This window comes from Gopherus flavomarginatus, chromosome 8, assembly GCF_025201925.1.
Source record: "Gopherus flavomarginatus isolate rGopFla2 chromosome 8, rGopFla2.mat.asm, whole genome shotgun sequence".
Lineage (NCBI taxonomy): Eukaryota > Metazoa > Chordata > Testudines > Testudinidae > Gopherus > Gopherus flavomarginatus.
The window spans coordinates 42,135,342-42,148,965 of NC_066624.1; the positions used below are offsets into that span (position 1 = coordinate 42,135,342).

At 46.6% G+C, this 13,624-nt stretch overlaps 1 protein-coding gene across 1 annotated transcript in view; it reads right to left on the bottom strand.

The window, feature by feature from the left end:
* Positions 1-11,726: 11,726 nt before the first annotated feature.
* The window catches only part of LOC127056494 (BTB/POZ domain-containing protein KCTD8-like), a 68,355-nt gene continuing 66,457 nt past the window's right edge, over positions 11,727-13,624 (bottom strand). The window contains exon 4 of the mRNA XM_050964400.1: positions 11,727-12,855. Within this exon, the coding sequence (XP_050820357.1) occupies positions 12,338-12,855 (518 nt within the window). The 3' untranslated portion in view covers positions 11,727-12,337. The remainder of the gene's footprint in view (positions 12,856-13,624) is intronic.

The following is a 13,624-nucleotide window of genomic DNA, read 5'->3' on the forward strand; positions in this document are numbered from 1 at the left end:
AAAACTTACTGAAGCATCTCTAAGGGTGAGATTATTTGTATTCAGTTTGATTAGACATAGATTTGCACATTTTATTTTATTTTTCTTGGTGACTTACTTTGTTCTGTCTGTTACTACTTAAATCCTACTTTCTGTATTTAATAAAACCACTTTTTACTTATTAACTAACTCAGAGTATGTATTAAAACCTGGGGGAGCAAACAGCTGTGCATATCTCTCTATCAGTGTTATAGAGGGCAAACAATTTATGAGTTTACCCTGCATAAGTTTTATACAGGGTAAAACAGATTTATTTGCGTTTAGACCCCATTGGGAGTTGGGTATCTGAGTGCTAAAGATAAGCACACTTCTGTGAGCTGTTTTCAATAAACCTGCAGCTTTGGGGCAGGTAATTCAGACCCTGGGTCTTTGTTGGAGCAGATGGGAGTATCTGGGTCAGCAAGACAGGGTGCTGGAGTCCTGAGCTGGTAGGGAAGACAGGAGCAAAGGTAGCCTTGGCACATCAGTTGGCAGCTCCCAGGCAGGTTTCTGTGATCCAACCCATCACGCACCACATCCAGGAGGTGTGTGGGTTACATACTTCCCCTAGCTGAGGAAGCACATCCTTAGCTTCAGAGACTTCCTAGTTGAAATCCCAGATGAGCTTCCACTTGTAACACCGACAGACCCTGGTCATCGTCAGATGGGATCGAACCTAGGACCTCTGAAGCTTAGTGTATGAGCCTCTACCGCATGAGCTAAAACCAAACCGGCTGTTAGTTAAGGCTGTAGAGCAAATTCTCTCTCTCTCTCAGTTAAGGGTCTGTCTACACTGCAGTTCAAGGGGTGATTGAATCACAGGTAGATAGACCTATGCTAACTTAACCCATGTTAGCATGGCCCAAACAATAAGGTGAGTACATACCCAGTCTCCGTCATACTCGTACAGCCCACACTGAAGCCTGTACCACCCCGTCTACACAGCTATATTTTAGCCGTGCTAGCACGGGTGGAGTTAGTGTGAGTATGTCTACCTGGGCTGCAATCACATCTCAGACATACCCACAGTGGGTTTAAATGACTCTTTCTAGATGCCAGGCTTTGTGCTGTCCCTCTACACAAGGATGAATTTACTCTCAGCCCAGATCTTCAAAAAACAGTTGGCCAAGGACAGGGTAAAGGACAGGATACACGCTCTAAATGCCGTGGCTAAATGACCAGTGGCTTGTTTAGCTTTCATAGCAATTTGCTGCATATTTTTCCAGAAAGTGCGAATCCATTTTTGCTCAAAATTGATGCTCCCAGTTGAAAAATGTAAATCAGTTGAGAAAAAATGCAAATTGGCCTTTCACAAGTTGATGTCTGGTGCCTCCTCTGAAGGAATTGCTTGCTAGCTCTAATTGTTTTGCCCAAGAGTTTAATGATGCCATTAATAATTAATTGTTCCTTACTCTTGCTTATTTATTACATTGCATTTTAGCTATTTTTGGCATCTCCTGTATCACCCTTCTTCCCCTCCCCCTTCAGCCTTTACCTGGCTGGAATTTGTAAGAAAAGCAAAATGCAGAAAGCTGTTAACTGCCCTGCCTTGCTAGACTTTTGGTCTCATTTCATTGTCTTGAAAAATGTCAGATCGCTTCCCAGTGCAGATCAGCAAGTGGCAGTTTTCACAGGGAAGAGGCGATCATGATGAGTTCAATAATGCATCAGCTTCCTCAGTTCTTTCCCAATGGTGTTATGCAACAGGACAAAAGACGCAAGGAAACTCCTGGATATAAGAAAAGGGAGGAAGCATTACACTAAGAAGTTATGTGCTAAGCATTGATGCTAATAATTGTTTCTGTGCCCATAAGCTTTTAAATATATAAAATATTTCCACAATGTCATTCATGTATTTCACAATGTCATTGTTCAGAAAGGCCCTGATCCTGCAAAGCACTTTAGCATGTGCTTGAGTATGTGTGCTCCCATGCTTTCTCTTGTGTGTAATTCCATTAATTTCAATAGGGCTACTCACATGATCGATGTTACCCACATACTTAAGAGCTTTGCAAGATCTGGAGCTAAAAGCAAGTTGTGTTTAACAATGTTCTGAATTATTGCTCAGCTGTCATGCTCCACTACAGTAGGATAAAGCAGATGGGTCTTGTCTTGCTGTTATGTGTGGGGAAACAGTCATTGATGTGGGGATATCATAGTATAATTCCCAAATCTGGACCTTAGCGTCCAGGATATGGGTACTAGCATGAATTCCCCTAAGCTTAATTACCAGCTTAGGTCTGATAGGCTGCCACCAATCAGGACTTAGAGTAGAGTGCTTGATAGATTCTGGTCTCCCACAAAAACCTTCCCTGGGGGTCCCAAGACCCAAATTCCTTGAGTCTCACAACAAAGGGAAATAAATCATTCCCTTCCCCCTCCATTCTCCCTCCCAGCTCCTTCCCGCCCTGGGAACAATAGGAGATCGCCTGATTCAACTTTTTGAATCACCACACCGAGAGGAGTGTTACCTTCCCCCTCCCTTCTTCCCCCTCACCCAGAGGCCATACAGATTCAAGCTGCGTGAGTCTAACACAAAGAGAAAAGTTATCCTTCCCTTCTCCCCACCAATTTCCTGGTGAATACAGAAACAATTCCCTTGAACCTTAACTAGGAGAAAAAAAATTAAACAGGTCTTAAAAAGCAAACTTTTTATAAAAAAGAAAGAAAAAGTAAAAGGTGTATCTCTGCACTTTAGATGGTAAAAAGGTACAGGGTCTTTCAACTTATAAACAATAGAAAGAAACTTTCTCCAGCAGAAACACAATTTAAGCTACTTCCAGCAAGTACACATATATAAATGAAAAAAAAAACAAATTAAAAGACTATGACCACCTTTTCTTACTTACAATTCTGAATAGATAAGAGATTGTAGCAGGGAGATTGGCAGAAACCTGGTTGCACCTCTAGTCCCATCCAGGACCTAGAGAGAACAAAGCCAAACCCAAAACCCACAAACAAAGGCTTCCCTCCCATGAGGTTTGAAAGTATCTTGTCTTCTGATTGGTCCTCTGGTCAGGTGTTTGGGGTCCCTGTTTGTTAACCCTTTTCAGGTAAGAGAGACATTAACCCTTAACTATCTGTTTATGACAGGGGGCAAGAGCCCTAATAGTCTGCCCCACACACCTCTGCCCTGCTTGGCCTTCTGTTGGAAAGTTGCAATGAAAGAGGCTGCTTTTGACTTTTCAAAAGTGGCCTTGTAAAATCTCCCTTGCTGCAAATGCTACAGCCTGATGCATTGGTAACTTGGGATCTCCTGCAGGGGGAAAGCAACTCTGTGGTGTGGGGGCATGAGTAATGCTTTTTGGGGGGACAGATTGCAAAGTGGTCATGGGAGCCCTCTACTGCTTCTGGAGCATTTCAGGTTGGGGTTAAGCTCTCAGCATGGGAGGATGATGTGATTGGAGTCAGTGCATTGTAACAGGATGCCGTGATCTCAGCTCCAGAGCCTCCACACCCAAAGAATATCATCTACACCAGGGCCGGTGCAACTATTTAGGCAACCTAGGCGGTCACCTAGGGCACTAGGATTTGGGAGGCGCCATTTTCTTCGGCAGCGACCGGATCTTCGGCCGCCTCAGTCGCTGCGGTAGGGGAGCGTGGGAAGGGCCGCCTGCAGCAAGTATGGCGGGAGGCTGCATGCAGGGGAACTCCCCGCTCCAGCTCCCCCTGCCCCGCCTCCTCCCCGACCATGCTGTGACTGCTTCACTTCTTCCGCCTCTCAGGCTTGCAGTGCCTAAGCTGATTGGCGCCGCAAGCCTGGGAGGCGGGAGAAGTGAAGCAGCAATGGCATGCTTGGAGAGGAGGCAGGGCAGGGGTGAGCTAGGGTGTGGGGGGGTGCCTCAGGGCAGAGGGTGGAGGGTTCGGAGCTGCTACGGGGGGGCACCTCAGGGTGGGGACGCGGGGGGGAGGGGAGGGAGCAAGGTGGAAGTTTCGCCTAGGGCGCGAAACATCCTTGCACCGGCCCTGATCTACACTAACTGAAACACTTAATGAAAACCAGATCTTGACAAATTAGTGAACTGGTCTGAAATCAATACAATGAAATTCAATAGAGACAAGTGCAAAATAATACATTTAAGAAGGAAAAATCAAATGCACCACTACAAAATAACTGGCTAAGTGGTAATCTGCTGAAAAGGATCTCGGGGTTATAGCAGATCACAGACTGAACATGAGTCAACAGTGTGATGCAGCTGCAAAAAAGGTGACTATCAGTCTGGGGAGTATTAACAGGAATGTTGCGTGTAAGACATGGGAGGTAAATGTCCTACTCTACTTGGCACTAGTGAGACCTCAGCTGGAGTACTGCAGCCAGGTCTGGATGCCCACTTCAGGAAAGATGTGGACAAATTGAAGAGAGTCCAGAGGACAGCAACAAAAATGATTGAAAGTTTAGAAAACCTGACCTATGAGGAAAGGTTAAAAAAATTGGGCATGTTTAGTTTCAAAAAAAGAGACTCAGGGGAGGGGGGTGATAATAGTTTTCAAACATGTTAAGGAGTGTTGAGGATGGTGATCAATTGTTCTCCATGTCCACTGAAGCAATGGGCTTAATCTGCAGAAAGGGAGATTTACATATTAGGAAAAACTTTCTAGCCCTAACGGCAGTTAAGCTCTGGAACAGGCTTCCAAGGGAGGTTGTGGAAACTCTGTCAATGGAGCTTTTTAAGAGCAGGTTAGACAAACACCTGTCAGGGATGGTCTAGGTTTACTTGGTCCTGCCTCAGCACAAGGGGACTGGACTTGATGACCTCTTGAGGTCCCTTCCAGCCCTACATTGCCCTCATTCTGTGATTTTACCTAAATGAACAGAAATCATTCAAGCTAAAGACCTGAGCATCACTGGGGAAAGTTTCACAAGAAGTTATGCTCAGCCTGACATGTCTAGCCACTCTTATTCAGCATGCAAGAATAAGGGGCATTCAACAGCACTGAATGGCAATGCATTTCACATTTGAGACAAGGGAATTTTTTTTTACACATGCATACGTGACCTGGGGAACTTCCTGCCACTTGATGTCATTGAATCAAAGTGCTGAGTAGGACTTTTAAAAGGCTCAAGCAGGTACATGGATAATGAGAACATCCCATTACAATAAATTATTATACTATTAAACTATTATAAGGTATTTAAACCCGCCTGCTTCAGGACATCACCCAACTGGGGTGAGGAAGCCACTTCACCCCATAGGAAGATTATTCCATAATTATCTACTAGAGGAGTTTCTTGCAGCTTCCTCTGTAGCAGCTGGTGCTGTCCATTTTTGGAGACAGAGGGCTGGACTAGATGCACTTGGTCTGATCCCCTCTGGCAATTCCTGTGCTCTTGTGCCTGGGTCTGGCTCCTCCCTGCAGCTGAATAGCCTGCCCTGGGATTCAGGGTGGCATGATTTCCCCTGCACTGAGGCTTTTGCTGTCTTCCAGCTCCACTGCAATGAGCCCATAGTCACAGGTTCATCCTGCATTCCTCTAGCCGCCTGGGTTCTTGTAAACATGCTCCTCCCACCCAAGGCCGCTGCTTATAAAAGGAAGAAGAATGCAGCTAAACACCCTCCCCCACCCCCAGTTTCCTGACAAGCCAATAAATGCCTCACTCCCAACAATGCCTCAGCAAAGCCAAGAGTTTAGCTGGTTGGTTTTTTTTAATTTAAAAAGGGAACCACTATTTCTCTGTGTATGTCAGCCAGGCCAAGGAAGCAGCTTTGGTGTGGACATGCTTGATCTTTTATACTGAAGAGTGCAGCCTGGGTAAATTGTTTGTAATGAGGCTGGAACTGCTAGCAAAATTTGGGGCAATTCTTTTCTGGCTTGCTGTGATCGCCCCACCCCCTGCTTCCCCACAAGGAGTTGCAAACACAAGCTGTTGTCCAGGAGGGTGGTGGGGGAGGCGAGGAGGGAGGAAGCAAAACTGTGCTTTCCATTTGGGAAGCATGCAAGGCACAGTATGACTGCAAGGGGTCACTGATGAGATGTGTGTTACTTCAGAGACTTCTCCCATGGGGAGAAGAAGTGGGTATTTATTTTCTACCTCCCCCACACCCCGCTTTATATGTCAGATAGCCCTCCTCCCCAAAAAAGTATCAGACATGACACAGACCCTGCAAATACACCACTCTCCCTTATATATGCTATGACCCTCACTTGAGCAAAAGAGATTTTAAATATGTAAGCAATAAAATTCATGGCAAGGTGTAAGGTCATCAATATTGTCAGCCCCAAGAATTTGTAAATCCTGAATCAGGCTATGAAAAATCCTGAGATTGGCTTCAAAATCATGAGATTTTTTTTTAAAATATGATATGTCTTTTTCCCTTTACCGTCTGGTTTCTGCACCTTTAGGCTGAACCTGAACCAGGTTTCTAAGATCTTCTCCATAACCATCAGGCCTAGAAACATACTTTGATAAAGTAAACGAAAACAGTCTCAACTAATCATGTGACTCCCGGAGCTGGGGCTTGAACAATAACTATTGCAAGAGCTGGCAGCACTGGGTTGTAGCTGTTCATCAAATAACTTTGCTGAGTTACAAGGTGAGAGGCAAAGCTGCCTCCAGCTGCATGGAGTTCCAGTGCAGTTGCTCTTATTATCCCAATCCCCCCTCCGATCCACTTCCTTTCAGTCTCTCATCAGCATTTTCCTTAGACTGCACCTGGGTCCCTGTGCAATGCTTTCTAATAATACCATTGTACTGCAAGGTCCGACACAACAGGCGGACAATACCAGCCTGTTGGTGTAGCAGACAGGAGATGCTACACAGGCCTTCTCTTGATCCTATAAGAACTTAGATGTGCATCATGGAAATTAGATGATAAAACTCTCCTAGGCGGAATGCTGAAACTTCTACACTAAAATGAGAAACACTCTTAAGTCATTGCCAAGAGGCTGGAATATGTTTGATAGTTTATACCTGGTGTCATTCTTGGCTCTTCTTAACCAGAGACTGTCTAACATCCCAGTTCCCAACCCCAACCCATCTGTCTAAAATCCTGTGGAGAACACCATGTTTCCTCAGATACATCATATTCCTGGAGGAAAAAGAGGTCTCACTTTCATGATCTACTGAGGGTATATTTCTGACTATAAAACTTCTTCAGCTGAAGTAGCATCTGTGATGCTGTCTACTCAGGTGCCAGCTCAGGATAGGACTGTAGGCTAATTAACTCATATGCTAATACAAATCAAAGGAGTGTCAAGAGATAGTGTAGTGTCTGGCCAATTCACTCGTGTGTTAGTTTAGTTCAAAGGAAATGTTAAGGGTATTATCTTCACTTATTATAACCTGTTGATTGCGGTCACATTATATTATGTATACCCCTGTAGCTAGTTAACCCTAGATCAGAAGTGTGTGCTAGTGTTCCAATGAGAATGTGCATGATATGTAAACTTCATGAAAAGTAATGGAGGATTGTTGTTCGCTATTACCTTTCACATTGTGTCTATCCCTGTAATTAACTTACCCATCAAATGTGATTAGAGCCCTGAAAATGTAAAGGAAGAAGAGTGCTAACTTCAAAGCAAGGGCCATTGTGTTTGACAATGGAAATTCACCAGCCCACATGTGTGAAGACTGTCAGATTGTCTTCTGTGAACAGAAACGATAAATACTGATCCAAAGGACTGTTTGGATTATAACAGGGTGGAATAGCTAGACAAGACAGAGATCCCTAGACTTATACTGGGTAACCTTGAAAGACTTTGGGGAAACTAGCAGATTACTACATCTCTGCTACCATTTTGGACTTACAAACTTTCATTCACCTGTTAATATATTTTACCTGCTTTAACCTCTCAATAACCTTCATTTATTTTCTTGGCTAATAAATCTTTAGTTGACTAAGAATTGGCTGCCAGGGTTGATTTGGTGTGAGATCCAGAGTACCAAATTGATCTGGGGTAAGTGACTGATCCTTTGGGATGGGGAGGAACCTGATGTGGTGTAATTTTTGGCTTATATGACCTTTTATCATCAAATGCAGTTTGTCTGGGTGGCAAGATAGGCTTGAAAGCCAAAGAAGACTGTCTGTGACTCTATGGTAAGACTGGTATAGTGATGCAGTTCATGTGTGTTGCTGGCTTAGTGAAATCTAAGAACATACCATAAGTTTGAGGTGCCTGTTTTCTGATCGGAGATTGGCACTCACAGCTGTGAGCCACTCCAGACAGCGTGACAGCATCCCCAAGTCCCATGGTCCAGATGGGACTGCTACATAGCAACACAGGGAAAACAGTTTTCAAAATGGAGAGAGGTAAATAGTTGTGTCCCCCGGGGTCTGAACTGGGACCTGTGCTGTTCAACATATTCATAAATGATCTGGAAAAAGGGGTAAAAACAGTGAGGTGGCAACAGAGGTGAAAGTAAGCCGGTGCGGTCCGGTACGGCATACTGGCAAGAGCCAGTACGCCGTGCTGGACTGCATCGACTTCCACGGCGGGGATTGAAAGGGCTCTGGGCTTCCCGCAGCTGCGGGCAGCCCAGAGCCCTTTGAATCCTGGCCATGGCTGAGATTTAAAGGGCTCAGAGCTCCCCACCGCTGCGGGCAGCCCAGAGCCCTTTGAATCCCGGCCGTGGCTCCGGCGGCTGGACAGGGGCGGGGATTTAAAGGGCTCAGAGCTCCCCGTGGCTGCGGGCAGCCCAGAGCTCTTTGAATCCCGGCCACGGCTCTGGCGACCGGGCTGGGACCAGGATTTAAAGGGCTTCGGGCTTCCCTCAGCGGCAGGAGCTCTGGGCCCTTTAAATCCCTGACCCAGCCCCGCAAATCTCGGGGTTCCCCCTGGTGGCCAGAGCCCCAGGCCCTTTAATTTGTCCCTGAGCCCCGGGGGCTCCCAGCCACCTCTGCAGCTGGGAGACCCTGGTTGATTTAAAGGCTCTGGGTCTCCCAGCCACAGCTGGTTCCCCGGGGCCTTTAAATCTTGAGAAGCTACGCCTCTTGCAGATGAGGCCACGCCCCCCCTCAGGACTCCGGCAGTACCGTTAAGTCTTGTAAGTTACTTTCACCCCTGGGTGGCAAAATTTGCAGATGGTACAAAACTATTCAAGATAGTTAAGTCCTAGGCAGACTGGGAAGAGTTACAAAGGGATCTCACAAAACTGGGTGACTGGGCAACAAAATGGCAGATGAAATTCAATGCTGATAAATGTAAAGTAAACCACCCTGTAAAATATAATCCCAAGTATACATATAAAATGATGGGGTCTAAATTAGCTGTTACCACTCAAGAAAGAGATCTTGGAGTCAATGTGGATAGTTCTCTGAAAACATCCATTCAACGTACAATGGCAGTCAAAAAAGTGAACAGAATGTTGGGAATCATTATTGCTACTATATAAATCCATGGTACACCCACATCTTGACTACTGCGTGCAGATCTGGTCACCTCATCCGAAAAATAAAAGGTATATTGGAAAAGGTTCAGAAAAGGGCAACAAAAATTATGAGGGGTATGGAATAGCTTCCGTATGAGGAGAAATTAATAAGACTGGGACTTTTCAGCTTGGAAAAGAAATGACTAAGAGGGGATATGATTAAGGTCTATAAAATCATGACTGGTTAGAAGAAAGTAAATAAGGAAGTGTTATTTACTCCTTCTCATAACACAAGGACTAGGGGTCACCAAGTGAAATAATAGGCAGCAAGTTTAAAACAAACCAAAGGAAGTATTTCTTCACACAATGCACAGTCAACCTGTGGAACTCTTTGCCAGAGGATGTTGTGAAGGCAGGGCCGACTCTAGCAATTTTGCCACCCCAAGCACGGCGGCACACCGCGGGGGGCGCTCTGCCGCTCGCCGGTCCTGCAGCTCTGGTGGACCTGCCGCAGGCATTTCTGTGGACGATCAGCTGGTCCCGCGGCTCCGGTAGACCTGCCGCAGGTGTTTCTGTGGATGGTCCGATGGTCCCGCGGCTCCAGTGGAGCTGCCGCAGGCGTGTCTGCGGCAGGTCCACCGGAGCTGCCTGCCGCCCTCCCAGCAATCGGCAGAGCGCCCCCCCCGCGGCATGCCACCCCAAGCACGCGCTTGGCGCGCTGTGGCGTGGAGCCGGCCCTGTGTGAAGGCCAAGACTATAACAGTGTTCAAAAAAGAACTAGATAAATTCATGGAGGATAGGTTCATCCATGCCTATTAGCCAGGATGGGCAGGGATGGTGTCCCTAACCTCTGTTTGCCAGAAGCTGGGAATGGGCGACAGGGAATGGATCACTTGATGATTATCTGTTCTGTTCATTCCCTCTGGGGCACCTGGCATTGGTCACTGTCAGAAGACAGGATACTGGGCTATATGGACCTTTGGTCTGACCAAGGCCTTGGCTACACTGGCGCTTTACAGCGCTGCAACTTTCTCGCTCAGGGGTGTGAAAAAAACACCCCTGAGCGCAGCAAGTTGCAGCGCTGTAAAGCGCCAATGTAAACAGTGCCCCAGCGCTGGAAGCGTGGCTCCCAGCACTGTAAGCTAATCCTCTCAGGGAGGTGGAGTATCTGCAGCACTGGGAGAGCTCTCTCTCAGCGCTGGCACTGCGACCACACTCGCACTTCAACGCGCTGCCGCGGGAGCGCTCCCGCAGCAGCGCTTTGGAGTTTCGAGTGTAGCCAAGCCCCCAGTATGGCATTCTTATGATGAAATGGAATCTGTGCAGGATTCCAATCAGTGCAGAATATAGCCTGCCCGCCTTCTCATCACTCAAGGGGGTATCTGGTACTTCACTGGTACTGCACTTGATCATTGCTGAAAGACTATGTGGTTATACTGGATACCTGCATGTTTGTGGCATGTTGGGAAGTCACAGTGATGTAAGCCACAGCTTAAACCACACAGGAAGTGATAATTTACCTGGGCAATGTCACAGCATTAAATGCTCCAATGCAACCCAATGAAAATACTCTGTAATATGATGAGCTCTTTGTGCGTTGTGAATTTATATCAGATACACATACCATTCGGGGGCCAATTTTAGTTTTCCATTCTCTAACGTCTTATTTATAGATCTGGGCTGAGGTTCTCAAAGCCGAATCTAGAACTTGTCAGAACTTTGGGTTTTTTAGGCATGGAAAATTTAAACTTACCAAAAAATTCAAAACCAAAATATTTAGGTCTAAATCTGAAATATTTCAGTTTGACAGCTGCTGTGGTGTCTCATGGGAGTTGTAGTCCAGGTGCTTCATGCTCCTCTTCTCCTCTATAGGCTGGGACCTTTGTTGGACTACACCTCCGATGATGGACATGGTCTTCCCTCCTGGTGAAAGGAAGTGGTATATTGTGGGATTTCTATGGCCATGGTGTATCATGGGAGAAGTAGTCTGCCAAGGGAGCCCAGCCCATAGCAGAGAATGAGAACATGAGGCAACCCCAACTACAACTCCCATGAAGCACCCTGAGGAATTTCCAAATCAAAAAATTTCAGTTTTTAGACAAAAAAGCAAAATCTTTTCAGTTTTTAGCATGTAGTTCTTTGACCAAAAACATATAAATAAACTCCATGGAAAGCAGAGGCTTTTTGCAAAATCATTTGTTTAGTCAATAATGCAATTTTCTGTTGAAAATCATTTTAGATGGAAAATTTTTGAACAGTCCAGCTGAATCTAGGGGATTTAGATGCACAGTTGCCATTTGCTTCAACAGGAACTATGTGTCTAAATCCCATGTTCAGCTTTGAATAGCTCGGCTCTAATACTCAATCATTTTGAAAAAAAAGAGCTGGGAAGGGACTGGAATTAGGTTTCATCGCTGGCTACATTTATTAACCCCGGGAGCTCCAATCAAAGTCATGCTGTCATAAAGGCAGGAATGTCCATGTTGCTTGTGCGTAGGTTTATCCCTACAGACACAACCCGAACCAATATCAGTTTCTTCCTTCCCATCCTGACTCAAATATTTTCACTTCGAGGATTTGTACAGCTCCTTTCATGCACATTTTGCCCTTGATTGACCTGGGAACAAGCAGGCCTCTGCCTGTGGAGCACCAATTCCTGGAATGACGCATTGACCAAGAAACCACTGCTTTTTGTTTTGAATACATGGACCAATCCCTGTTGTCGACTACCCCTGAGTGACCTAGGTAAAGTCAATGAGGTCAGACAGGATGCAAATCAGTTAGTCCCAGTGGTTTAAAGTAAGAGGCTCTCACAAGTCCCTCTTCAAAGAGGGCTCAAGCCTGCAAGATGCTGAGCTGCTACTGGCCATCAATGAGGGCCGAGGACACCCAGCACCTGGAAGGCTGGCCCATCATGGACAGGATGCAGAGGAAGGTGCCTCTTGTGGCTGTGGAAGCCAGTGGGAGGCTTCAGTCCTGGGTGGTGGGAGGCTTCAGTCCCAGCCCCTCCCCTCAGACGTGGTATTTTTTCAGTAGTTCGCTTTGCCACTGCCGCTTCTTGTTGGGGAAGGAGACGGGGATCTTGAGCTTTCTGAAGTCTTCGATGCACTTCCCCAGCTCCGACTCCAGTGCCCTCCTCTCCTCGCTGATGGGAGGTGCCTCAGGGCATCTCTCCACCCCGTTCTCCTGGATGTTCAAGTGGTCACTGTTCCTCCTCTGCCCCATCTGCTTCACCTCCTCCAGGAATTTGAGGGAGTTGGAGAAATCCAGGGTGTTAGGCCGAGGCGGACATTCCTCTGGCAACTCTGGCCAGGGCAAGGAGGCTGTGGGGCTGGGGTCACCAGCCTCTGACTGGGGACATTTGTCTGGGAGACTGTCTCCAGTGGCCAGAGCCAGGTCAGGTTCACAATGGCTGTCCAAGCTGGAGGTCGAAAAGTCGTAGCTGCTGTCCAAGCCGGTCGAGTCCTTGTGTGTCTCCAGGGTTGGGTTTGGCTCTTCTGTCACCGTTGGGGCACTGTCTGCTGCTGGCACTAGAGGGGAAAAATCAGAGACTGACATTAGGGATAGGTGGCTGCCATAAGGGCACATTCAACATTATGGGCCAAATTTGGTGCCCCGATATGCCACACAACCACACTGAGCTCAGTGGAAGCCCCAGAAGCCAGCACAGAGTTTAGCTCTTTTGCTGCCATTCCTTCAGCTACTGCTCTGAGGGGAAGAGAGCACAAGGAAAATGCTGACGTATGGCTAGCTGTCATCAATGTACGGTGTTTAATCCTTTATTTAACCATTTCCTTTGGCTTCTCAGTTCATCCCACCTCCCTCCCACCTCCGCCTTTTCTCTCAACTGCACACAGAAAGAGACCAATCCACATGCCCCCCGTGCTAGGTGGATCACAGCTAGGGAACCACTGCTGTAGGCCAAACACAACCAAATAGCAGCCGTAGCATGAAATCCAGACCCAACTGACAAAACTCTCATTTACCTCAGTGAGGACTGAGTTTCACCCATAATCCTTGCTGGGAGGGGAGATTCAGTTGGTAACAGAGCCCCGTACAAGTGCTTGGCTGTTTTTCATTTTCTATACCCTCTGGTCAAACCCCACAAGATGGGACATATTCAGCATGGTGTGTAGAGCTGGGCTCAGCTCTTGCTTTGAAACAGGATTTGGGTTACATATTGGGCCATTCATGAATCATTCAGCAAGCCTGAGGCTAAATACTGGGCAAACCTGGAAGCTGATCTATGGGTTAGGGTGGAAATTTTGTAAAGCTCACTGGTTTCAAAGGTTTTGGGAC